Here is a 26,542-nt window from a genome sequence, read left to right on the forward strand (position 1 = left end):
TACTAAACCTTATATTATATACTTATTTCAATTGTAACTATAATTAAAAAAAAAAACAACCTATCTCTAAAAATACAATTGTTTCCTTTCCAAATAACTAAAGGTCCACAATCTAATACGGGTCACACACATTAGCGCGAATCCGCAATACCACACGTACACGATATTCGTAAATGTTTTTTCCCTTCAATTTGCGCCCACAAGAGAAAAAAATATATGTGTTGAAGTAAATATTAAAAGGCATTCAAAATAACCAACATCAAACAATAAAGCATTTATATTATCTGCCCACAGCCGCAGTAAAGACGACACTATAAGCAACGCTACCTTCATCTTCTCCACATCATCCTTGTCCCTCTTGTCCCTCTTCACGTAGAAGTTGGAGTTGGAGTCCTTGTTCTTCTTGCGTTTCTTCGTCGCGTTCTTGTCTTCATCGTCACCTTCGTCTATCGCTTCCGGGTCGCGCTCCGGGAAGCAGAACTTTAGCATCGTGTTGAAGAACTTTTTTGTCATTCCTGTGGGGTTGTGGCATAAATAGAATCTTTACTGATATTATAAAGCGAAGAATTCGTATTTTCTTTTTTTTTACTTTTTTATGTTAGAGGGGGCAATGATTACTGGTGGGTGGTTTGGCCCCACCATCACCACCGCCCGTGAAAATTTACTATAAGCCGCAGCAAATGTTCATGGGAAATTCTTTTCTGGATTTTTTTTTATGGTCACAAGCTCGTCGACGTCGTCGTCCTTTTAAACTTTATAGGATAAATTGACATTTTCTCGTCGTAATTTGAGGTTTAATACTTAGCTTTAAATAATACCAATGACATAACATGTAAGAACGGATTTTTACCCATAATTTCGCACGTTCACTCAAGTCTTCGGTAGTATAGTGGTCAGTATCCCCGCCTGTCACGCGGGAGACCGGGGTTCGATTCCCCGCCGGAGAGACTCTTTTATATTTTTTGATTTCTTCAAAATTTATTATTATTTTTTTTTTTATATAATATATACTTATAGATATAAAATACTTCCCAATTCATTTCAAAACATTTAATCTTTGTAACTTTTTATTCAAGGGATTGCACATATTTAATTTTAATTTTATTTCATTAAAAATTTGCTAAAACAATTCAAATCTATATAACTAGTATTATATTATAGTAGTCAATTATCGTAACTAAAATTATATAAAACCAGCTGTTTGCTCCGGCTTCGCCCGTATATAGACTATGTCACTCAGCGAAGTTGCAGCTTTCTAATGGAGAAAGAATTTTTGAAATCGGTCCAGTAGTTTTTGAGTTTATCAATTACAAACAAACAAACAAACACATACAAATTCTTCCTCTTTATAATATTAATGTAGATATCCTATCTTTTAAGTTGGATGAAACTGCAAATGGTGCCATTTAGTTGTGCATCAAGGAAATATGTGTAAAGACATTTAAAACTCACCAATCCTTATAGGCACTATGTTCACTTCGAAGTGCTCCTTGACCGAGATGCCGCCGACGGGCGGGCGGTCGCGGCAGAACACGCGCAACGCCGCGCGGCGAGCTAGCGGCGCGCGCCCTGACGCCGCTTGCGGAACTAGCACCTGGACAATAATGAATAAATATTTTTGAAATCATCCAATTATAATGTCAAAATCAAGAATCATAATTATATAGTACGCCTAACATAATGGTTGAATATAGCATAATAACAATTAATTTTAAAAATCTCTTCAGTGATACAACTCAAACCCAATGGAATTTTAATTTACGTATCGCAATCGTAAGATAGTTTGTATAAATTTCGCGTCAGTGTACAAGTCTTCGGTAGTATAGTGGTCAGTATCCCCGCCTGTCACGCGGGAGACCGGGGTTCGATTCCCCGCCGGAGAGATCTCTTTTTATTTTATTTTTTTTTTTATTTTATTTTTTTTTTATTTTATTTTTTTATTTTTATTTTCTTGAAACACTTATACATGTTTTTTTTTTATATATAAGAATTAGGCAACGTAAAATATTAAGACAAACTTTTCGAATTTTTATTTATCATATATATATATTACATGTATTACTATAAAATACATGTATTTTAATATTGATGGCTAACTAAAAATAATATAGGAGATTTTTTTTCTAATACCACAGTTTAGCAACTTTTTTTTTTTCATAAATAAGTAACACAATAAATAGGTATTTTCATTTAATGAATTTATTTCTTACCTCCGGGAAAGGTTCATTGGGCAGGAGGTTGGTGACGCGCACATAGCCCAGCTCCAGTTGATGCTCTACTGAATCATCTGAACGAGATGTCTTCGTGTATCTACAGATAATAGAACATATTTTTTTGGTAAGAATTAAACTCATCGAGCTAAACGAGTAAAGAGCTTAATTGCAACCCTACAATTAAGTATATCTTTACTTAGATTATTATAAATCCCATTTATTTCAATAACCAAATGCGTGTTGTATAGTGCGTTACAACTAATAGTTGATACTTTAGTTAAGTTTTAATAGCGCACGACAGTAATTAACTACAAACAAACTAGTGTACAAAACAAATTGCATACTAGAGTTTCACCATAATCTCATCTATAAAAAAGTCCAACTCTACGAGCCTATATAACTATCAAGTTACCACATAGAGATATGTATATAGACACACACTCACAGGAAGTTAGTGAGCAACAGATCGGCTATCCCGAGCTGGCCGTCCGCGTCGGTGAGCCGCCAGCGCGCCGACTTGAAGCAGATCTCGTTGTACCTGTGCGGCGGCGCGTGCGGCGCGCGCGGCGCCGGCGCCCGCGCCGCGCTGCCCGCCTCGCGCCACGCGCGCACCATCGCGTCCAGCTCCTCGCCCAGCGACCACGCCGACTCTTTGCATTCGTTCACCTGGATGCACGGTTGGAAATAAGGCATATAATATAGTCTACATCATTGTACAACTATCATGGAACGAAAATACATCAAATTATTCGACGTACTATGGTTTCATGAATATGTACTATTTTAATGTATGTAGTGTATTCACAGAAATAAGATTGTTCCACATAAAGAAAATAATGAAACAAATGTTGGTTAAAAAAAAAACACCTAAACAACTTACTATCGAACCACAATAATAATATACATATTAAAAAATATTATACATTAACCGAAAATCTTTGTTCATATTGAACAGATAACACCTTATTTGAATTAGCGCCATCTATCGGATTCATTTGATACTACTATATAAATATATGCCGTTGCTAACCATTCATTCTGGCGCCATCTAGCGTTACTCAAAGGATGTGCGTTTTGTTTCTTTTGATGTGCGAATTTAAACTATGCATTTTTTATCTCTCAATTATCATTATTTGTTGCCGTAAATCATTATTTTTGGTAATTAATGAATTCTCTGATCGGCAATATTTAAGCTATATCTGTCATATGAATACGTAATACATATATCAATGGAACTAAAAATATTCACTTTGATTTGTATTTTTCGTATGAGATAAAAAGAACACCCGATAATAATTTTTAATTGCACATATTATTCAAAGCAAATATAATTGCCCTAAAACTATAACTGGAATTTCGCAATCGTAATCACATCTTCGGTAGTATAGTGGTCAGTATCCCCGCCTGTCACGCGGGAGACCGGGGTTCGATTCCCCGCCGGAGAGATCTCTTTTACATTTTTTTTTTTTAACATTTATGACAACTAAGCATGTAACAAGCAACTTAATTCCAACAAGCACCCGTGGCCCCTTCACTTATGTGGCTCGACGGAACACAGTGGGGTTTTAGTCGGTAGGAATCCGACATAACCCACGACCTCTTCCCCGGGGGCCGTGGGTATCTATGCAAGATTTCCCCACTATAAAAAAAAAAAAAAATGTAACAAGCAACTTTCTCCAACATAAAGTGCTGCTAACACTTAATAAGCATTTATGTCTGTCTGTCTGTCTGTGTAATTTTTATAAGTTTAAGTTTGCGTTAGAGTCCACATACAAATGCGATTAGTAAATTGTCACAAAGATGATTATATAATACTTAAAAGTTTAAAATGAAATGCTACCTGATCATCCAAACTTTTTAGCTCGGCCAGGGCCACCGGGTCATTCCCGGTGATAGACCTATTCTTCAGATAATACTCCTTCTCCAGGCGACGCAGTCTTGCTAGCGTCTCTCTAACCTTGAAGCAATTAATAATTTTTTATGTATATCTGTATAAAATATAATTAAACGGATTTATAAAATGCTAAACTAACTATCATGTTTTTTTTTAGTAGAATAGTCAAATATACACTAATTTAGATGTTTAATAAGAAGTAAAATAAATAAATAACTTGAACATTATACACTTAACAGCCTCGCGAGGTATTTATTAGAAGATTTCAAAAGTGTGGTCAAGTCTTCGGTAGTATAGTGGTCAGTATCCCCGCCTGTCACGCGGGAGACCGGGGTTCGATTCCCCGCCGGAGAGATCCTTTTTAATTTTATTTTTTTTATGTAATTGGCAAAATAGCAGTGACAGTCATAAAAATGCTCTATAACAGATTTTTTTATAACATTTTTTAAATTATATCTTTTCTAAATGTTTCCTAACTTTTAAAGGTAATATATAAAAATTATAATTTTATTATACTTTTTAGTGTTAAATACTAGCGAAATAATAAACATGCTCTTTCTAATTTCAGAGACATGTTGAATACACAATAATATATTTAATGGTTACTCAGGCTGAAGCTTACAATAATTTCGGCGGATCTTTCTTTACAGCTTTTCCAAATTTTATATTATAAAATAAAGAATTCCTAAAATTATTAAAAGGTACCTATAGATAGCTCAACTGTTCTGAAGTTACAAACTTACAAATAGCCACATAATTAATGTAACTTTCAGGACTTGTTAAACTTTACGTTTCCAAATTCGAATTTTGAATTTCGATTTGTGCGTCTGCAATTTGTATATGAGATTACGCAATATAAATTTCAACGCGTTAGAGCGGGACAACCTGAACTGTATTCCAATTTTTAAATTTTGAATTTTGATTCGAATACCTGCGTCTGCAGTTTGTGTATTAGGTGTCTCGGGTCAGTATCGCGGTGCAGCTGCAGCTGGAACCGCATGCGTGCTCTGCGCTCGAGCGCGCGCCGCCGCTCCGGTTCTACGTGCAGCACCACGTTGTTCACCACGTCTAGTAGCATGGCATACTGGAATACGTTGTTTATTTACAATCATTTTTATATTGAAAAATATGTGGATATTGGATTTTTTTCAACAGTATGATGAAAAAAATAAAAGGGGAAAAATTTGAGTATTTGCTAATAATGCTTCATACAAAAACTACGGAACCTAGCTACATCTTCACTGAGTGACATAGGTTATACATTATGTACCACGGGCGAAGCGAACAATAATAAAAAAAATAATAATTTATTAGTACGATAAGAAACTGAACACTATGTATTAGCCAACAGTATCTGTAACTCACCTGCAGCGAGTTAGTGCACACGTCGAGATCGTGGTGCATCAGCGTGAAGGAGTCGTAGGGCTCCGGCGCGGCCGCCCAGCCCGCGCCCGCGCCGCCGCCCCCCTCGCTCTCCTCCTGCGACACGTAGTAGAACTCGCACGCGCACCGCGACACTATGCGCTGCAGCTGCACGTGACAATGTTCGCGCATTAATAGTTAGGAAGACGTAGAGATAGATATAGAAATAGTTTTTATTAAAAAAAGTAAAAATAATAATATAAGGGCGATTTAGCTGATGTCGGTTTGGAAATCATATTAAATGTATGCGTGATTCGAAATTGGCTAGGTTATTTCGTTTTTAACGATAATAATTTTGAGTGCCAGTAAAACGAGATTATAATAATGTCGTTAATATAGGATGGGTTTGAACTTGCTTCGTCAATGCATGTTTAGTTTTATGCGATATATATGATACGTCGCAGTGTAGCATGTATGATATGTTGCAGCGTGTGTGATATATTTTCTATATTTACGGGAAATGTTGGTGTTGGTGTGCGCACAAACCTGCGCAAGGCCGGTGTCCGCACTGGGCCCCACGGTGCGCCCGATGACGCCCCCCGCGGAGTGGCCGCTGCCCACGAGCCGCGGCACGTCCGGCAGCGTGCTGATGGCCGCGCCCGACCACCGCTCCTCTATCTCCTCCACCGACACCCACTGGATGTTCTCTGTCGAAACATAGTTAGCTACTGTTCATTTAATGATGCGTACAAAGAATTTTTTTTTCACCACATTTGCTTTTGTATGCTGACTCACATTTGATTAAGGAAATAATAGGATGTAATATTTCATTCTGAAAGGAATTATAGTAGGGGTTTGCGTGCAGTACGATTCCCAGGCAGGGTAATGTCGGAGCCTTGGGTTATTGTGGTCTCCCCCTGCAATAGTGGATTACCGACTAAAGTCCACTGTGTTTGTAAGGGGGCGTCACGCTTTGGGCGGGGGAGGGCGCACCGTCGAGCTGGTCGCGGTCGGCGGCGCTGACGGTGGCGTAGTACTGCATGGCGGAGAGCGCGCCGCTCCACGCCGCGGCGGCGGGCGCGCGCCGCACGCGCTGCCGCACCTCCGCGCGCGCCGCGCACAGGATCACGTAGCCGCGCGTCTCGCACCCCTTCAGCACCACTTGCGAGTTCACCAGCTCGACTGGGGAACCGGTGCGGGTTCATCAGTTACATTTTTTTTGTTCTTCAATTGGTGCAGCAGATTAGGGTATTCTGTTGCACCAATTAAATGTTTATCTCACATTTTGTAACAATTTAGTTTAGAAAAAAAAATTCATAGTTGTCATTAGGAAAAAACAATTTAGAATAACGTGGGAACTTTCATTTAGATTATAGTGATATATTAAAAAAGTCGTGAATGTACATTATTAAATCGAAATTCAGAAAAAATAATATCTCTAATCATATGCACTAACTCAGGCAAGCGGTGTGCGCGTTGTCGTCGTCGAGCACGTGGCGCAGGTGCGGCGGGTGCGCGGGCGGCGCGTCGCCCTCGGCGCCGGCCAGCTCGTCGCTGAACACGACCGGCGCCTCGCCGCCCGCCTCGCCCGCCTCCGCCACCAGCGCCGCCAGCATGCCCTCTGCGCACGCGCCGCCCCCGCTCGCCCCGCTCGCTCCGCCCGCTCCGCCGCCCTATAGGTAAAAAAAAACCAATATGTAATATGCTCATTGATTGAATTTTATTAACTTAGTATTATATTATCTGTTATTTCCTTCGACATAAATTTATAAAAAAAATTATATAAGCAAAATAAAAAAGCTACATTAACTGAAAGATTATTTGGATAATCAAAAGTTACTTGTGACGATGCGGGTGGCGGCGACACTACGTCTGCGTCTCGCTGCTGTTTGGGAGACGTCGCCGGCTTCTCTTCCTCCTTCAGGGCTTTAGTTGACAAGTTCTTTTTGAGTTGCTGTCACAAATAAAGTTTATCTTTTAGAATATCAGTATGTTAAGAAATTACTTTTATTATATAGGATAAATTACTTTTAAAATCGTACAACGTAGTTAGTGACCAAACAAAAGTACAAATATATACTACCCGCACTCACCTGCGTCTTAATATACGTGTCAATGAGCGCGAACGCGAGATCCCTGTTGAGCTTCGTCCAGGCGCCGCGCAGGTCGTGCACGGCCAGGCGGTGCGCGGGCGCGGGGCTGGCGGCGGGCCCCGCCCCCGCGGCCCCCGCGCCGCCGCCCGCCCCCGCCAGCCCCGCCAACCCCGCCGCCCCCGCGACCCCCGCGCCGCTCGCCTCGCGCCCGTACGACACTCGCCGCACGGACAGGCAGTAGCACTTCTCCATCGCGGGAGGCGACAGGAGAGAGGGGTTCTGAGGATTGTTTTTTATGTGATAGATATTGTTAAAAATTTTACATTCCTATTGAATGTTTCAACTGAAGATTTGTTCTGAGACAAGTGACTTTTCTAAAAGTGCTATTCTTGTAATAAAGATTGGTATGGAATTACTAACTACATAACATAACAACATCAAAAGGCCAATTAAAATTGCTTATTTATGAAATGTTTTTTTTTTTTAATATTTACATTTAGTACATTTTATTATGTGGACACTAAAATATAATCTAAGAAACTTTGCACTTTGCCATTATTTATTTTTTCTACAAATACAAAATGAAATAAAACAAATTTGCAAAAATCAATAACCACCTCCTCCCCATCTTTCTCCTCGTGCGGCTGGGGCTGCGCCGGCGTTTTGAGCCATATCTCCACGTCGTTAAGGTCGCAATTCATATACAGCGTCGCCCAGACGGCGCGCGCGCGGCGGATGAGCGCGTCGGAACCGGGCACGAGCGACAAGCGGTGGCGCGACCCGCAGGTCACACGCACGCCCAGCATCTCTATGCCGCGCTGCATGGAGGAGGAGGACCAGTAGAACACCTGGACGGGATAACATTGTTAACAATATTATTATAGCGATTAAAATATATATTTTTAAATACCATATTTTGGTGTTTTGCTCCCATATTAATTCAGGATTCTCTACGAGTGCCTTACAAAATATTTTTTTTTGTTTTTACCAAACTTTTTCTATTAATTTTCTATCGCACTTGTACGATAATATTTGCACATTGCAAATATCTTATAATCATACATTATTGATATTTAAAAGATATTTTGCATGTTAAGTAAATAGAAAACTATTCTGTGGACGTTCTTTTGACTGATTACAAACGTAAAGAAAATAAATTATGAGGCAAGCAAATTTTGAAGTTTTCTTTTTTGTATGAAAATGCAAATAAAGTCACACAAGTTAAATAAGTTTACTTCACGTATTATATATTACAATGATACCTGCAGATTGTGTAATGTAAGCGAGACGGCAACATTTCTATAGTGCCTCGACAGTTGTGGTTTTCGCGGTTTTAAGTTGTTGAATACGCGTCCCCGACGCGTGGGGCGCGTCGTACCCGATAATATTAATTTCAAACTTTCGAACCATCTAGAAAAATAATATTCAACTACATCTATTCACATCAACTTAAACAAAGATAATTGAATTAAAAATCTTCGAATAGATTTAATCTAATTTTTAGTTTTATTGCATTGAAATGCTTTATAAATGAGAAATTTTGAAAGAATAGAAAAAAATTGATCACGAGGCGGGATTCAAGCCCGCGTTTTTTGGAAAGAGTAGAAAAATTTGACTACAGTGGCGGGATTAAGATTAAGGTTTGGCAAAAAAACGCGGGTTCGAATCCCGCCTCGTGACCAAATTCTAGTTTTAATCTTTCATAATTTGCACATAAGAAAACGATTAAAACATTAAGAACACAGTTTATACCTGAGGGTGCTACCATATAACAGCAGGACTGGGCCATCCCCATCGATCGGCTTTGTATCCATACTCAGATGCAAATCGAGACCCTGTGAGCGAAACGCTCTGTACGAATCGTGCTCCTGAAACGGATAACAAACTTTTATGATTCTTTTATTGGATGTTTTTGGGAATATTTATATAAGAAACTTCGGTATCTTGCAATATTCTTTTCAAATTTGTAACATTCACTTAATTCAGTGACAAGTGACGGGAAATGTTCAGTATAAGTGGTTACTGTGTGAGTTTTAGACGTTAATATAATATTTTGGATTTGAACACTAGGAATGCAGCGGGAACTTATCAGCTCTTATTTTTGGAATATTCTTAGATCGTCCAGGGGTCTTCCGCCCCATTTAAGGCAAAAATGAAAATGTGATGTGAAATATAATAATTATAACAAATTAGAATTTGAAACTGCATCGTATTGTGTTATTGCGTTGCGATGTGTCGTGTCGTGTCGTGTCGTGTCGTGTTGAGTTGCGTGGCGTCAGCACGCACCTGGTTGCTGGAGTACTCGGGCAGGCGCGTGGGCGCGCAGGGCGCGACGGCGTGGTGGTCGCGCGGCTCGGCCACGGCCTGCCAGCCCAGCTTGATGCTGAGCCGCAGCGCCGGCACGCGCAGCACCCGGCAGTCGTCGTACTTGCTCGCCGTGCGGACGAACACCTTCAGCTCGCCGAGGAAGCCCAGCTTGCCTGCAGTCAATAGCTAAATATTTCATACCTCGCAAAAATATAGTAAAATTTCCGGCTAGATCTATCATCTGTCTTATATGTATATTTATGTTTTTGTAATCTACCAATGTTATGAAGATGATTTTATTATCACGTTTAATGTCCTGACAATCTCGGATCTTGAGTTATAAGCAAAGTTCATCATACACAAAAAATTGTCACAAACAATTTATACTTTACCATTAGTCCAGTCCAATACCAAATCGGACCACGTCACTTCCATCTCCTCGGTAGTGTTGTAGGGATCCAGCGAAACGTGCAGCAAACACGTGAATTTAGCACAGTTCAGCGTGAGCCGACCGTGGAATAGTAACCGAACCTTGTCCCACCAGGTCAAGGGAGCCGATGGATCAAGTGATGGGCGCGATACTTGGTCGAACGCTGCGGATTAAAATAAAATATTAAATGTACACGATTACAATGAATTCTCTACTTTTATTTTGCAAAAACCATAATAGGCACATTATATACACTACATTACAGAAAGTACATTGTTTATTTATACACTTAAATAATTATATAACATTGCAAGACGTGACTTCATAAACCTAAAAAAAAATATTTTATAATTAAACTTAGATCGGTTAAATCAGTTAAAACAAACACACAATGCATTGAGTTCATCACAAAAATCAAAGAACTGAACGAACAAATGAATAAACTTCAAAAAGTTTCCATACCAAGATAACTCACCTAGATTACAATGCGCGATGACAGGCTCCCAGCAGGGACCGAACGCGTAGCTGTACTCCGTCATCTCGCAGCACAGGTCGTAGTACCACTTGAGCGGCATCATGCTGCGCTCCAGCTCGAACCGGCCCCACGGCTCGCCTTGCTCTATCACCACTGTGCGGACAGCTGGAAAGGATAAGGTGAAAACCTGTACGGTACGCGAGAACCAAGTGCCTTATATCTCAAAACAGATATTATGTTATGCAAAGAATTACTATTTTGAAGGATAAACTAAAGTTGGCTTTAAATTGTCAGGAACTAGACCAAATTTAAATGGGACGACTCAATATTGTTTCAACCAATCCTAACATATGAGGTAACAGACTCTGGAACAGCCTCCTTCTGTTGTGAAGTTGGTTGAAAAGTGTACTACAATGAAAATTATTGTTTGTCTGTCCTTATTTATAAATATGGACACCAGTTATACCAACAATAAATTTTCAAGTTAACATAAGAAAAAAAATATTAATATATCTTATCATACCTCTGGGTGGAGCCTGCTCTTCTGCAGCGAGCATGGTACCCCATAGTCTCATCTCACTCATACTCAGCAGCGGCTGAGGGAAGTCGCGCAGGCGCAGTTGCCACAACGCCACTGACACGTTAATCATGCGGCACCACAGTGTTGTGAATTCGATGCCTTCCTCTGGCCACGGGCTGCGAATGAAATATATTTGTGAAGTAAACTGCAAGTTATGGATACATCCTAATTATTAATAACTAGCTGCGCCCCGCGGTTTCACCCGCGTAAGTCCGTATCCCGTAGGAATATCGGGATAAAGAGTTGCCTATATGTTATTCCAGTTGTCCAGCTACGTTTGTCTACGTACCATATTTCATTGCAATCGGTTTCAAAATTTCAGTTTTTGCGAGAAAGAGTAGCAAACACACATACATCCTTACAAACTTTTGCATTTATAATATTATAGTAGGATAGGAAGTAGGATAGTAGGAAGGAAGTAGGAAGTAGGAAGTAGGAAGTAGGATGCGAAAGGGTCACCTGTCGCAGTCGATGTCGCGCAGGCGCCGGGCGGCGTTGGCGGCGCCGTGCAGCGCGGGGTCGGCCAGCGCCAGCAGCGCCAGGCCGGACACGCAGCAGGCCACGAGGCGGCGGCGCGGCGGCGGCGCGGCGCGGCACCGCTGCACGTAGATCTGCGCGTCCTTCTGCCGCAGCGCCGAGTACAGCTCCTCCACCTTGCCCGCCGGCAGGAACAGGTGCGGCTTGCACAGCTCTTGTACCTGTCATAAACAAATCGGGCCTAAATTTAAAATTTTTCGGAATCCATTTTTGTCTGTCCAAGTCTTACATGTTTCCAAAATAATCAAAACGAGTCGAGATCTAAAGCCAGATAGGACGGACGCCGATATTCCTCTATACTCACCTTAGCGTCCAGCATAGTTCGACGCTTCTGACTTTCCTTGTATTCATCTTCGAGTAATTCGTAATTATCGCGCAGTTTGACTTCAAACGGATCATCGCTCATTTCGATCAATATCTCTTCGATCTGAAATAAGACACCAGTTATTAACAAAGAAAATTTCATTTCTTATAATTACCAAAAATATCAAAATTAATTATAAGATAACCTTAATGTGTAGATCACTTGGCAGAGGGCTCTCCAGAGTGAAGGGCTTCTTCTTAATTCCGTGCACGTGCTTGATCCACTTAAACAGCGACACGAAGTCGCCCTGCACCGCCTCCGCGAACCGGTGCTTGTAGGGGAAGATCACGCGGATAGATTCTATATTCACTGACCTATACAAAATACACCACAAAAATTGGTAATTATATAGAGGGAGGAAGATAATCGGATTTTTGATAAAGTTAAACTGACAAAATCGATGTCTTTAGATCCACATGGATCTGATCTTCAGGATACCCTGATGACAAATAATAACCAGCTCTCGTGCCCCTTCACTAAAGCGGATCGACGGAATACAGTGAATATAGACGGCTTTTGGACGAAGGAATCCGACATAACCCACGGCTCTTTCCCCAGGGGCCTTGGGTATCTACGCAAGATTTGCCCACTAAAAGAAAAAGGGTAACCTGAAGAATAATAAAGAGAGTACTGAAAAAATCCTTACCAAACTTTATTCCACATCAGTTTGAATCCCTCATTAGCTTTCCTCTCGATCCTAATATCTGGGTCATCCGACACTCGCTCCATCGAATACCCCTCTACCGTGATGATATCATCTCCATTCAATATCATCTTCAATTGACTCCAAACTATTGACAGACCTATCTCGTGGTCGTACGCAATTGTCATGTCATCTAAAATGTTTAAATATATACAGAAGATAAATTTTTCCTTTTTTTTTCGAATGTCGTCTAAATATGGGGCAAAATATTTGTTTAACTTTAAATAATTATAGAAAATGTCATGTTGCGAAGGCCGCCCGCAGACAAAACTCATATTTAAAATCTTTTGCCAGATAAAAAGAAAAAAATCCTTACCTGTAGAAAACACCATACTATTTTCTTTGGATAATGCAAGTCCCAAATTAGTTTCAGTCTTGAACGAAACCCTCCAATCTTTCGCCATCTCTTTCTTTTTTGAAGTCTGCGTATCATCTCTCACTCTTCTTTCCTTCAAATCACGCGTGAAACCTCTAAATGCTCTTATAAATGTCAATATCTTAAGATGCAAGTTAGGACTCCATTCGAATTCAACATTTTCTAAGAACTGAAAGTCTAACAACACTGAATTCCTTTGTTTCGATGGAACACGCTCAATTCTAGCTAATTTCACGTAGAAAAAAGATGAGAGTATTTCATCAGATCTATGACATGGAACATTTCCTGTAACCAAAGAAATATTCTTTAATTAATGATGCGATCCATTTAAATTAATTGTTAACATTTTGATTAACTGCCATTTTTTTCAGTATTTTTTTATCCTGTGTAAAAGAAAGTATAAGACCAAATATGTATTTTAAGCAGTAAACAACAACTATCCTTACCTTGATATGGAACAATTTCGACCATTTTCATTCCAGATATAACAGCACCTGATTTACCTTTCGATTTTTCTAAGGTTATAGCATCTATTCTGGTCATCAGGCATATATTATCGCTGACTATTAAAAACAGATTAATATGGGACAGAGCCACGTTCACAGATACATTGTGAGAAGTCTCTGTGGTGTCTACAATTGGAACTTTTTTAGTGGGTCCTTTATATTCGTTTATATTGTCGACGAATGATAAAACTGTCTCTGCGAGAGCCGGGCTCCATTCTAAGCGGAGACAGTCCATCATTGCCTCTATCTGAAAATTAATTCATATTATGTATGTGATTGTTTCTGTGAATATATTGCAAGTAAGTTTAGAGAAAAACATAAAAATTATTTTCATTGTAACACTCCATAATTTATAATTAAATAACCACAATTTTGATCTAGCAATTTTTCCCATTAAAATGTCATTCAACATTCTTCCCATCAATATACAAAATCCTAATTTAGAATTCAGTATTTTCGACACAAGCTTCGTGCAGCCTACCTTAGACTGCGACGGGGCCTGCGCGCCCCACTTGACGAGCGCCACAGCGAGCAGCGCCCCGCCCCACGTGTGCGCGCGCCTCGCACCCGCTTCGCCTCGCGCCGCGCTCGCTTCGCTTCGCCCCGCGCCGCGCAGACCGCGCCCCGTTCCCGCCCATCCGCCGTCGATTAGTAGCTCTGCACTCCACTGCCGACCCGTCGATTTGTATGTTTCCTCTATTGATATCACATGAAAGAGACACAACAATTAATCTTTAAAAAAAGGCTAAGTGCGTACGTATTAATTTCGTACCTAAATATTTCAAAAACTAAGTAGCTTACTTGAACCAATAAATTTTAATCAAACGTCGTATAGACATTTATACAATGACAATTTATTTTTCACATAAAACTTTATAAAATCAAATAAAAATCAACTCATCTAGCCCTCCTAACTAACCAGTTGTATCAAGCAGCTGATCAAACTTGACCTTCAAGCCGCTACAGCCCACCGTGAACCCATCGCCGGCGGGCCCCACTAGTCCCGCGTCCCCCCGGGCCCCAGAGGATACCGGGGCCCCGCGCGCCCGACCAGTCCTTATGAGCACAGCGCGCAGTTCCGCACAACCCTGCAGTGCACAACTGCGTGACATGCGCGACCACCACGCTTCCGCATCCCAAGCTAAAAAATGTTTAATAACGTATATATTATTATGTAAAAAATGCTTCACAAAAAGGATGTAAATATTACTTGGCAATTATGGCATTAAAAACCATGTTGAAAAAAATATTATAAGTTTGGATAACCTATAAGAATTATTATTAACTTACTCAAGTTACAATAAAGTAAACTTACATTTCTGCCTCGGGCCCGGAGTTTGCATAGACCGTGAACTCTTGATTCGTTGTAGTATAGTGGAATACCACAAAAATACGTTTCTGTGATCGTATGTCACGTTTAGAGTGCTGATTATAAGATATAGGTTTAAAACACCCTTTTCCAGCTGAAATAATGAGTGGAATAAATGTAAAATATTAATTAGTAAATGAATTTGAATGCAAATGCAATTTTACTTATAAGTAAGGAACATTTCACGAATATCTAAATACCTAGTGAATTTCATCACATGTCCGAGCAACACTCAACCATATGTCCCATACCTTAGCGTCCAATTTGAGTTTGTTCAGATACAGCAGCGTGTCGTCCCTCGCGGTGACTTGAAAGCAGTCCATTTGGTACGCGACGTACACTTGCGGCAGACTGAGTACCTCCGCTCCAATCGCACTCACCACCACCGAAGCTGCACTGAATCTGGAATTCACCTGGAAATAGTGCATGCATTAAAATTATTATGTAAATACATACACAAATAATTGAGTATACTAAAACAGCCAATTCCTTGCCAACTAGGAATTAAGATCCATAAGGTCAGGCCAAAGTTATATTTGTACCTCTTGTATGCAGAATATGTTATTTTAGAGATAACGCACCAGCATACAAACATGTTTTTTTTCGAATCCTGAATAAAATCGATCATGAGAGAAACAAGTAAGGATTAACAAGAAATACATTTTACTATTATAAGGAAAAATATAAAAAAAAATTAATGGTAAGTTAAGGGACATTATGATATTCGGCTTTTATCTTTTGCAACACACATTGATCATACTGATCAAATGATAAAACCATTCATATTGTTAAATTTTGGTTGTACTTACTTGTAAACTCTGCAGAGATACCTCAAACCGCGTGTTTGTGATATTATCGACGCATGCAACCGACGCGGGTCCAACTTTCAAACTAAATATCTGCAAAAAAGTCATTTATTTGTTTAGAGATGGTCTATGGAATTATAAATATGCGTAAGTTAGAAAAAAAGTTCATTCTGGCTACTCAACTATTTTTCCTTAAACAAAATTGAAAAATATGCAATGCATACACTTCATCCCTCATAAGACTGCACTTCAGACACTAAACAATTTGAGATTAAGCAAACTAAGCCTGAAGTTACCTTTGGTATAATAGGAGAGAGTCTAGGTATGAGAGAGACAAGGTGATCTTCACTAGATAGTGGTGTAGAGGCAGGTTTCCTTCGTTTATTCCTTTGTAAAAATATATACAGATCATCTTGAAGCACCACTGAGGGGTTACTGACTATGGTGTGGATTTTCTGGAAAATAAAAGGTAATTTTGGAAGAAGCTTGCATTCTACATCAGTGTTAATAAATAATATACATACAATACAATTTACTTCGTACAATAATATATAAATTATTTTTAATAACATATTATGATTGGTCTTCTATGCTTAATGATAATTGCTAAATGTTTTACCATAAGTCAACGCCAAGCCCCTTTTTGCATGATAAGAAAAAGTAGAGGGGAGAAACAGTCCAACCTATAACCATCCTTGGCATCTCCATGAAGTTTAGTAGCATTTTTTTTTTGTGGATTAAAATAATATTATATTTTGATGAGTTACGTTAAGTTGTTTGAGTGAGATATATAAAAAAAATACAATTAAATGTGACATGAAAATTCAATCTATCTTAATTTAATATAACTATATTTAAACTATAAAGAGAATAGTTTTGACTATAATGATTTAAATCAGAAATGGCTAAATCCTAAAGTCTTTTACCAACAGCAAGGTACATTATTCTTATGTGACATAGGCTACATTTTGTTTTTATACTGAGTCAGCTTAGACGGTACATAAGCTAAGTTAAAAATCACCTCAACATTTAAAGGCCCATCTGCCTTCACAGTCCCCTCTACTAGCACACTACATGCAGCATCCACAAGAGTGTTTCCACCGGACATAACTTTAGCCTCCGCTTCAACAACATTAGCGGAGAACACCAGAGCTCTTGCTGGGCCACCTGCAGCACCATCTGCATGGACTTCTGAAGCTTTCGCATACACATACCAGCCTTCATCTGTCCCACTGTGTAATGTTATTGATGCATTGAATATGTGCACACCCATAAACTGGAAAATATGATAGCTTTATTAAAAACTTAAAGTAACAATTTTATAATATACATAATACTGAATAAAACATAACATATTATAAGTGTGTAAAGAGTTTGTTGACTGGCTCTCAATTACTTTGCTGAAGTAAGGACTTATAAAGAGAAGAAGAAATAAACAAAAGGATAAAGAAATTAACAGTTGAAATTACCAATGTTACAAATAATCATAACAGTTAAATTATAATACTTTTGTTTAGTTACTGAAAATATAAATGACCTAATAACTATGAAAATAACAGTGTATACATTGATTTCTATTAAATTTTGCTTTTAGAAAAGAATTAAATAACTAAAATGATAAAAAAAATGATCAAACTTTCATTTTTGAAAGAAGCTAATACCTGTGCAAACATGATTAAACTTGGTGGCAATTTTTTGTCCCTAAAATCCAGTAACTTATGTTGTTTCAAGCCACATAGTTCCTTCTCTAAAGCCTGAATGTTGCTGCTATCATCTGCCGTTACTTCTCTGGAACTTGAGTTTTGCTTAGAGAGGAGAGGTTTGAGGATGGTTTCCACAACAGCATTTCTCTTTTCTTCTGCATTGTTAGTCACCTTAAGGGACTTTATCACAACAGATACGAGTTTATTTATTTCAGAATTAAAACAGCTGCTACGAAAAGATACTTCATCTATGTGCTGGAACATAATATTTTAGGTTGCTTTAAAAAACAGATATATAAGAAATATCAATAACAATGCATTATACAATAAAGAAATATATTGTAATAAATGTCTCTTTAAATTAATTGTGTTTGATTACTTACTATAGAATAGCCATCCTTTGACAGACTGACATCCCGTAATATGAGTTTCAAAACAGCTATACTCCCAATTTTCAGTTTGATGTGGTATTTTCGCTTGAAAAGCCATGATAATAATGTTGGCAATAACCTGTAAGATGTTTTTAGTAGTTTTTGTTTATTATAGCTATGAATGAAAAGTGTTAAATGGTGCCCACCATTTATAGGACATGATAATTTTTTTTTTTCAAATCAAGATAATGTTAAACAACAATGTTTTTAGAAATAAATACGAAATTAACATCAATTTTCTTCCTATAAGATTTCAAAAGTTATACGTAAAACAAATTGTTTAGGTCAAAACATTTTGCTTGTCATCAGATAATATCGGTTGCTTTCCGCTGACACAGGAAAAATTGATTGCAAAATATACCTACAAGACAAACAAAACAACACTGAATAATTTAAAATATATAAAAAAACAGATGAATCACCACCGCACTATATTTTTATAAGAAAGATTCACAACATTAATTTACAGCTATCTCAATTTTTCTGGCAATGAACCGAAAACTTTTTAAGAATTTACATCGGGCAAAAAACAAACAAACCGAAACCATAACTCACCACGATACACAAGAGTAAATGAGAATAAATGTGAGGAACAGTACAAGAATGGGATTCATTGTAATGTGTTTATGAAATTTCCATCATTGATAATCTACTTTTTATAGTAAATACATTTATATTTCAATAAATTATTGGAACAAATTCACAGTTCTTTGCTCGCTCAGATGTAAATTGAGAAACGTCAATGGACTAATGTCATTTATTTTTGTGTCATTTGTGACAAATACTAGTCGTTCAGTAATTGTAAAAGGTATATTTTTTTATTTTATTAATATATAACTAATTTAATGTATACAAAATATGAAATTCAATGAATGTTGGTTGTAACATTTATTACGATCTTCGTATATATCTCATAGTATGCAAAGTTTATTTTGTTTACATTTATCGAAAAAAATATATACTTTGTAGATAGGTTCGTCGAATAAATGCCAAAATCTGCTCGAAGGGTTCCTCTACTAAGAAGCATTACTACTTATTAATAGTCTTTGTTGCTTGCAGAGTACTTTAATACACATGTTTTTTTATACCATAAGCGGGCAACTGAGCTAGTGGTTCACCTGATGTTAAGCGATCACCTACGTCTGTGAACATTTGCGAACGTAGAGCGTCTGCGAATGCGCTGCCCACTTTTAAGGGGGAAGGGATAGGAAAGGATTGACGACTGGAAAGTTGGAATGGACTTGGAAGAGTGAGGAAAATGAAACAGGCCTCTGCCTTCCCCACTCACCGTAAGAAACACAGTAGCACACATTACCTACGCGATTTACTAAAAATCTCATCGATTACTATCGATTTACTAAACATATCACTATTAGATAACTATGCTTGAACAATAATTTGACAATAAATCAAAACGATTAATAAGCATGATTTTTAATGGTGTAAAAATATTGAGAGATATCGAGACTGGCCTCTCAATGCGAGCCCAAACTATTGAATTATTCGGGCTGAAATTTGGCATACAAATAACCACTATTTTTTTTTTTTAATTCTGCCCCCAAGTTTATACCCTATATTTATTATTTGGGGATTAGTTTGTACCATAAAAATTGGTTTTGACAACACGGGCGATGCGAAGCTGCGTGCAACAGCAAAATTTGTAAATTGTGGTTGAAGAAACAAAATAAACTTTATAATTCGATTTATTTCTGCTTAAGATTTTTATCATATACATATGTTAAGAAAAATAATACACAAATTTAGTCTCTAACACTTTTAATTACAATTATTCTATACTGCTATCCTATAAACATAATGAAAATTAAAATTAAGGCCAAGATCTCTTTGCATTGTATCCTTCATACTTCTTTCGCGTCTTCAATCCGGACACTATAGTTGAACTCTGAGGGAATGCTGACTGACCATTGAATAGGGTATCTTTATCTGAAATTAAAATATAGATTTATATATATAAGGTAATTTGAGATTTTTATCAAATCTTTAAAATTTCTCATTTAAAAATGTAGCATTTTGAATGCTATGAAAGTTAAAACAAAATATCTACTTTTGTCAAATAAAACATAAAAAATCAATCAAACAAAATGCAATCTTTTCTGTTGAAATAATGAGCTACAAATTTTCATAAGAAAATAAAAAAGCCATGTGGCTCAAGGCATCAAGTGTCCCTATAGACCTTAGAGTATCTAAGCTTTATTATTTTTATTACATATCTAAAATCAAAGAGAAGAAATAAATTTGATATCTGAAGATTAGTTGTGGAAATCCAACTTAACTTATCAGCTGCTTAATATAAATGCTATTATACCTCTATCATTTTATAAAACATAGTTCATAACTACTTAAGTTTATAAGAAGACATTGCTTCAGTAAAGTTAAAGATTAAGTAAAGGTCAGTCTCACCTAAATTTTTTATTATTTGCAGTATTGAAAAAAGTTCTAAATTTTTAAACATACCAGGATGAAATCGAACATAGTCTCCTTGCACATGAAGATTTTTAGGGAGTTCCATTTTCTTCAGGGCATCAAATGGAGTGCACACATCAACAGGTGTTTCATAGAAATCCAATAAATCATCTGAAATCACCATTGCTATATGTATACTTAATTTTATGATTATATTATGTACTATCTTTTCTCGCACTTTGCGCTTTGCGTTAATTTGGAGTATTTTAAAAGATATTTTTATACATATAAACCTTCCTCTTGAATCACAATATCTATAAAAAAAATACATAAAAAATTTTGATTTTCCTTAATGTATTCTCCTTTTTAGAGATACTAAATTACAATTTGAATTTTTTATCAACAAACATACCAACTGTTTCAATTGTATGGAGTAAAGAGTTTGGTACACTATGTCCAGTCTCTTCGTAGCATGCCTTTAGCACATTGAACTTTACTTCTAAGGATTCAAACTCGGAGTTCTCCTTAAGCCCAATGTCGGTGCAAATTTTGAGTACAGTCTCCTGAATGTTGGTAGGTGGATCCCAAGGTTTATTTGGTCGAAGAAACCTAGGAGAAATAATAATTTAGTATTAATGCAAAAAATTCAAAAAAGTAAAATCTTGACGAAATTAAAGAAAAAAGTCGTGTTGTTACCCTCTTGAAGCCAAGGATTCTGCTGCGGCTTGCAATTTTTTATCCGCTTTAGGCACTTTCTTCTGTTTATTTCTAACACATTGTACCTGAAACTTACGTTTTAAATATTAATTTAATCATTAAATTTACGAACATGATTTCATGCGAATACTTTCTATTGTTAAAATCCAAACCTGAAACCTTGTACGAGTAACTGGTAGAATAAAGTTTCTGAGCATATTGAAATATTTCAAAAGAAATATACGTATTGAATAATCTTAAATCAATTTATTTTTATAACCTGAAATAAAAAATCCCATAAACATAACTCAGATTTGACATTTACAATTGTGTAATGACAAGTTTCCTTATCACGCATTCACGCCCATTTTTTGAAATTACATTAAAAATATTCTTAAACGTATTATTGTTATTTTGCTTACGATCATTGTATTTTATACAATTAAATAATTTTGAATAATTTTTCTACTATAGATACAGTGTATAATACTTTATTAGCCAAAGTGCAGTAATTTTTCATGTTTAGCAAATATGATTGTATAATGGAACGTAAGAATGTTTCTGGACGAGCATAGTTATGTATTCTGCCGTTACGAGCGCTAGTGTCGGCTTGGGTTGTTGTTTCCCATCCGCCATTTTCCAGTCGCCATTGAAAGGTGAAAACTTCACTAAATGTCGGTGATGATTTTAAGATTTTGAGTGGTTTCTTTAAGTTTGAACCTGTTATTAGTGTTGTGATATGAAAATGAAGTGCCCTGGACTACCATGACGCATCAAAATCACCAAACAAACGGTGCTAGTCTCGAGGATTGCCACACAAACTTCTTTGCCTTGGTAAGTCACTTTTACATTGATGAAAGAAGTCGTAGGTACTTTTCTTTCGAAATCATTATATTTATCATATTGCTATTGTTACGTGCTACGGTTATGGTGACACATATTCATAAAATTTGAAGTCATCAATAATATCCACGACGTGCAAACGGTCCAATTATCGTTGACTGATGATGTTACACAAAAATCACCTTAATGCAATACGGTAATGAAATCGATCAAATGTATTTAAAACTTTGTATGGAAGAAACCATGCTTAGTCGACTAATGACGTTCGACTGTTAGTCATTCTGGCATCGTACTCTGGGCTGTAGAATCATGCCGTGTTGCTAACCCATAAAATATCATCGCAATCGGCGAGCGAGGACATAAGAAGCCCCAAGCTCATAGAGGTCATTTTGACTTTGCCTGGCCGTAACACGGACCGTAATGTGTTCGCAAGACTAGTTTCGCCAGGTCGAGGAAATAACTTTCTTACACTTACATTCTTACAGCAACGTTCGGTTCTACACTGCGACTTAATTTATCATAGAGAGGTGGTGGGAATGTTTGTGTATGTATAAAAGAAACGGTCCGGTCATTCATTATCGTCGTTTTGTAGTATAGAGTCGCTTTGCGTAACGTTCATAGCTGGCGCGAATTTTATCAGATTGTATTCGGTTGAGGATTAGCGGCGGGTGTATGTCGAGGAGGCCGGCGGGGCGGGGGCTGCGGGTGGGGGGTGGAGGCGGTCGGTCGTCCTCGGCGGAGAGCAGCCCGGCGCCATTTCCACCTGACGCGTTGCCACATCTCCGCGCTGCGGCGCGCGCCTGCACCCGTCTCCCTCGCCGCTCCGCCTATCTTGCCGCGACACAAATTACTGATTTCTTGCCCTGCTTGCTTATTGTCTAATTATTTATGCATCGTTTGCGGACACAACGCCTTTTGTCGAGTGGAATTCTGTCGACTGTCGTTCACATTGCCCGGTCGTGGGTCGGTGACGCATCGACTTACTAGGCTGACATTGCGCCGGGTTCAATACACTCACTGCTTTAGTAGATCGCGTACGCAACTTATTTTCAAAGAATGCACATTACAATCTGTTACTTTGATATTGCATTCGATAACAATGTTGTTTTTTTCCGCAACTTAAAACAACTTTAACTTCTATAATGATTTAGAAATACTGTAAGGTGATGTTTTAATGATAATATAAACCATATTTAACTTAGCCGCGTCGTATCCATATTCAGACGATGTATTCATAATAATAAATATCATGCCTTGTAGGTACATAATATGTTTATGTATAAACCTAATTTGACCTTGACGATACTTCTTGATCTTGAACAAAATACCTTTATTATCATAACATTAAACTAGGTTTATGATTAGCGAGTTAGTTGATTTAAAAAACCAGTCAGTGTATTTCCGTGCCATAGATTTTCTTCTTTTTATCTACATAGTATTTAAAAACATATAAAAATAGTATATTAAAAACATTTAAAAACGTATATAAAAAATACATGTATTTTTTAGCACACATGAAGGTATATACATGAAGTTATTTTACCACAATTTAACATTAAATATGCGACAAGAGTTTTTATGAGTTGCGGTTTGATCGTAAAGAGATATGCCGTAGACAAGAGGCCGCGTGGGGCGCTGCGCGGGCGGCTGCACTCATTCACCCGGTACATGAATGGTCGGCCACGACACTTTCCCATCGCACCACGACGCGCGTGAAACCTGCGTTTTTTCAACTTATTGTGCGTGACATATAGATTATATTTTATAATACTTATTTCTTAATTCATATAGTTGGTGTGCTGCGGACATATAAAATAAGTAAATCTATTCTTGAAATACTCGATACTAAATGCAGGAAATTGTATTAATCAAAGGAAATTGTATTAATAGACATAAAAGTTTGAACTTCAATAGGAATAATGTTATTTGAAGGTTGAGATTTTATGTCTTATAGATATCTTCTCAAGTGATCATAAATAGAGATAACGGAATATTTATCCCATTACGACGTATGTATTTAATATTCGCTGTTCTCCATCCCTATTCCATAAAGCAGACTTATTGCGTGCAGGTTTAATATTTTAGGTTCCAGGCGCCGCTGCGGCGATATTGTCCACGGAATGGCCGAATTGCGCTAAGTTATTCATGTTATCTGAAAGCGACCTTTCCCCATCTCTATACACCACCCCATCGTCTATAAAAACTCATTTTCCCTTGTATTAAAAATGCCAGGACTAAATGTCGTAGGGCGACAAATTGTCCTATAAATGCGATGATGTACGATATATAGACGTAAATCATTCGCATCAGTTCTAACTAATATTTTAACTAATAAAAAAAATTAATTATAGAAGAAGCATGATCGTTTATTAAAACGGTAACCATAAGGATTTTCCTTTCTTCGAGACTGCGAGTGAAAAAGTTACTTTATACCGTAATTGAAACGTATTAAGCAAAGATTCAAACAGAATCGCACGGTGGTTCGGAATTCGGTAAAGCACTCAAGGTCGTTTGTCCACTTGACCATAAAGATATGCATGCTGACAAAAGTCACCTTAAAGGAATCTCGAATGGCTGACGGAAAACTTGTTCCTCTTGTAGACGAAGTAATTGTGAACGTCCGATTACTTAACGCTTATAAATAATTGCATTTTAACATAACTTACGCCACCTTAAGGTTATTGTTATGTTTCGGCTAATTGGTAGGCAATTCATTATTGAACTTTTCAACATTAATCAAACTGTTTTATGTATGCGACATACGTTCGTTCGTATATATGCGACGTTCTTCCATTGAACTGCTGATAATTCATTACAATTTGTAATTGATTTACGAATCATTAAGGTATCTAACTTTTAATAAATTTACCTTGAGTAATAAAAAAAGATGTAATAATAAAAATATGTATTTTGTAGCACACGTTATTGCGTAGACGGGTCAAAGTGAAGGTCTTTTAAAAGTAATTTTCACCAAGCGCCCTTTCCGTGCGAGCGCCCATTGGCCGGTATGTTTTGTCGCGGGGGTCTCGTCGACTGATAAGCGGTCTCGTCGCCTATCAAGGTCCGTGCGGTGGTGATAATTATCGCTATCAGACACTGCCACTCGATTTAATTGCCTACCTTATTACTTAGCTACTTTCATTGCTGTCCTATTTTTGTTAAACATAATGCTTACTTCATGCGAAATTTTATCGTTGTTCGTTGTTTGTTTGTTGTTGTATCTTGCACATATTTAATTTACTCAAACAAGTTAGGATAATAAATTTCAGTACGTAAAATTACTCAAAAAGATATGATCTTAATTGGCTTGCAAAAATTGTAGACAAATATTTTAATACGTGACAGTGCCAAGTCGTCTCCCTCCTTCTAGAGCCTAAGGATTGAAATTGATGCATGGAGACGCTCATTTTATAAATTTATGGCTTAACGCTGTTAGTCGTTATCAGCTACAGTAGCGCCATCTTTATGAGAGATAACTTGACTCGTTTTATTATTTACTAAACAAAGATTTGCTGTAGAGTTATTAAAACAAAAATAATGACCTTGAATATAATGTCTTTTTCCTTTTTGGTGGTTGTGATATATCACATCAGTTTTAATTAAATTTGTATATTGTGGTGAAAAGATCTGTTTCAGTGCGCACAAAACAATATTAACATTTCAACATCTTGTTCGCGAATAGTTAACATTAAACAACTTGAAAACACTCGAAGCAATGTTTGACCTACAGCCGAGCGGAGTAGCAATGACAATTGCGAATACCGCGTCAGTCCCTTATCAAAGCGATAAGGGTTATCTTCGCGTCTTTGATCCCACTGTGTCATACGAACCGTTCTCTGATGTTATACTAAACACAGTTGTTATGAAATTGTTGTATTCTAACAACTATTCTATACAGACGGTAATTTTATTTATGTAATCATATGGAAATTCAACATTAGAATGAGGTTCCCTACACTATTATCTTCCTATATTCCTATAGAATAATTATGGGGTCTTTATTAGACGCATTGTTTTGATTAAAAAAAACACAAACACAAAACAATGTATTTCTTACGATCACTTCGTTGAGTCGACGTAGTTTGGTACGTACTACATACAGTTATCGATGAAGAATTTGAAATAAAATGTATAATGAGGTTAAGTAGTATTTCTTATCAAGGATCGCGAAGGTCGTGCGAGATGCAATACAGCGTTAACAGTGCGTCCTTCACCTACATTGTGTCCTTGCGCTTTCATAACAAAACTTATTGTTAGTATTTTGAGCTCGATGCGAAACTTTCTCGAAGCATTCGTAAGCTTTGTAGAATATGTGCTTGTGTGTGTCATGGAACACCAGTTGTTTGCTTATGGTTGATTGAGTAAATAGTTATTCTATTCGTTGTGACTTTATGTCCAATATATTATTGTATATTCGCAAGAATACGTCA

The 26,542-nt window shown here is 37.5% G+C and overlaps 3 protein-coding genes and 4 non-coding genes across 7 annotated transcripts in view; 5 read left to right on the forward strand and 2 right to left on the reverse strand.

The window, feature by feature from the left end:
• Window positions 1-18,869, reverse strand: part of LOC119835228 (protein KIAA0100) — a 21,172-nt gene extending 2,303 nt beyond the window's left edge. Inside the window, exons 1-36 of the mRNA XM_038359931.1 lie at window positions 18,705-18,869; window positions 18,102-18,228; window positions 17,677-17,973; window positions 17,037-17,291; window positions 16,312-16,470; window positions 16,019-16,108; window positions 15,461-15,622; window positions 15,156-15,303; window positions 14,760-14,981; window positions 14,322-14,536; window positions 13,781-14,087; window positions 13,275-13,619; window positions 12,902-13,091; window positions 12,401-12,569; window positions 12,196-12,318; window positions 11,814-12,052; window positions 11,298-11,470; window positions 10,775-10,939; window positions 10,262-10,462; window positions 9,849-10,042; window positions 9,315-9,430; window positions 8,825-8,972; window positions 8,180-8,410; window positions 7,732-7,841; window positions 7,563-7,668; window positions 7,310-7,423; window positions 6,926-7,142; window positions 6,463-6,651; window positions 6,016-6,176; window positions 5,473-5,637; window positions 5,039-5,191; window positions 4,054-4,170; window positions 2,659-2,879; window positions 2,211-2,310; window positions 1,453-1,594; window positions 328-515 (exon numbers count right to left, since the gene is read on the reverse strand). Of these exons, the coding sequence (XP_038215859.1) occupies window positions 328-515; window positions 1,453-1,594; window positions 2,211-2,310; window positions 2,659-2,879; window positions 4,054-4,170; window positions 5,039-5,191; window positions 5,473-5,637; window positions 6,016-6,176; window positions 6,463-6,651; window positions 6,926-7,142; window positions 7,310-7,423; window positions 7,563-7,668; window positions 7,732-7,841; window positions 8,180-8,410; window positions 8,825-8,972; window positions 9,315-9,430; window positions 9,849-10,042; window positions 10,262-10,462; window positions 10,775-10,939; window positions 11,298-11,470; window positions 11,814-12,052; window positions 12,196-12,318; window positions 12,401-12,569; window positions 12,902-13,091; window positions 13,275-13,619; window positions 13,781-14,087; window positions 14,322-14,536; window positions 14,760-14,981; window positions 15,156-15,303; window positions 15,461-15,622; window positions 16,019-16,108; window positions 16,312-16,470; window positions 17,037-17,291; window positions 17,677-17,973; window positions 18,102-18,228; window positions 18,705-18,763 (6,318 nt within the window). The 5' untranslated portion in view covers window positions 18,764-18,869. The remainder of the gene's footprint in view (window positions 1-327; window positions 516-1,452; window positions 1,595-2,210; window positions 2,311-2,658; window positions 2,880-4,053; window positions 4,171-5,038; window positions 5,192-5,472; window positions 5,638-6,015; window positions 6,177-6,462; window positions 6,652-6,925; window positions 7,143-7,309; window positions 7,424-7,562; window positions 7,669-7,731; window positions 7,842-8,179; window positions 8,411-8,824; window positions 8,973-9,314; window positions 9,431-9,848; window positions 10,043-10,261; window positions 10,463-10,774; window positions 10,940-11,297; window positions 11,471-11,813; window positions 12,053-12,195; window positions 12,319-12,400; window positions 12,570-12,901; window positions 13,092-13,274; window positions 13,620-13,780; window positions 14,088-14,321; window positions 14,537-14,759; window positions 14,982-15,155; window positions 15,304-15,460; window positions 15,623-16,018; window positions 16,109-16,311; window positions 16,471-17,036; window positions 17,292-17,676; window positions 17,974-18,101; window positions 18,229-18,704) is intronic.
• Trnad-guc lies at window positions 876-947 on the forward strand. The gene has a single exon. It is a non-coding gene; the product is annotated as a tRNA-Asp (tRNA).
• Trnad-guc lies at window positions 1,812-1,883 on the forward strand. Its single transcript has one exon. It is a non-coding gene; the product is annotated as a tRNA-Asp (tRNA).
• Window positions 3,587-3,658, forward strand: Trnad-guc. The gene has a single exon. It is a non-coding gene; the product is annotated as a tRNA-Asp (tRNA).
• On the forward strand, window positions 4,390-4,461 carry Trnad-guc. Its single transcript has one exon. It is a non-coding gene; the product is annotated as a tRNA-Asp (tRNA).
• Window positions 18,870-19,918: 1,049 nt separating the features above from the next.
• Window positions 19,919-21,596, reverse strand: LOC119835027 (39S ribosomal protein L50, mitochondrial). The gene is made up of 5 exons (XM_038359618.1): window positions 21,443-21,596; window positions 21,270-21,355; window positions 20,986-21,182; window positions 20,625-20,744; window positions 19,919-20,093 (listed from the first exon to the last, which is right to left on the reverse strand). The coding sequence occupies exons 1-5, from the start codon at window positions 21,485-21,487 to the stop codon at window positions 19,978-19,980; spliced, it is 564 nt and encodes a 187-aa protein (XP_038215546.1). The 5' UTR covers window positions 21,488-21,596; the 3' UTR covers window positions 19,919-19,977.
• Window positions 21,597-21,862: 266 nt separating this feature from the next.
• Window positions 21,863-26,542, forward strand: part of LOC119834821 (mediator of RNA polymerase II transcription subunit 13) — a 53,975-nt gene continuing 49,295 nt past the window's right edge. Inside the window, exon 1 of the mRNA XM_038359331.1 lies at window positions 21,863-22,103. Within this exon, the coding sequence (XP_038215259.1) occupies window positions 22,035-22,103 (69 nt within the window). The 5' untranslated portion in view covers window positions 21,863-22,034. The remainder of the gene's footprint in view (window positions 22,104-26,542) is intronic.

This window comes from Zerene cesonia, chromosome 20 (genome assembly GCF_012273895.1).
Source record: "Zerene cesonia ecotype Mississippi chromosome 20, Zerene_cesonia_1.1, whole genome shotgun sequence".
Lineage (NCBI taxonomy): Eukaryota > Metazoa > Arthropoda > Insecta > Lepidoptera > Pieridae > Zerene > Zerene cesonia.

What these genes read in the sequence shown, in the direction of transcription:
- LOC119835027 (XM_038359618.1), bottom strand. Translation starts at nt 21,487, where the DNA reads ATGCTCAGAAACTTTATTCTACCAGTTACTCGTACAAGGTTTCAG. An exon ending in TTACTCGTACAAGGTTTCAG is followed by an intron (nt 21,356 to 21,442) that starts GTTTGGATTTTA and finishes CGTAAGTTTCAG; the next exon opens with GTACAATGTGTTAGAAATAA. An exon ending in CCATACAATTGAAACAGTTG is followed by an intron (nt 20,745 to 20,985) that starts GTATGTTTGTTG and finishes TGGTGATTTCAG; the next exon opens with ATGATTTATTGGATTTCTAT.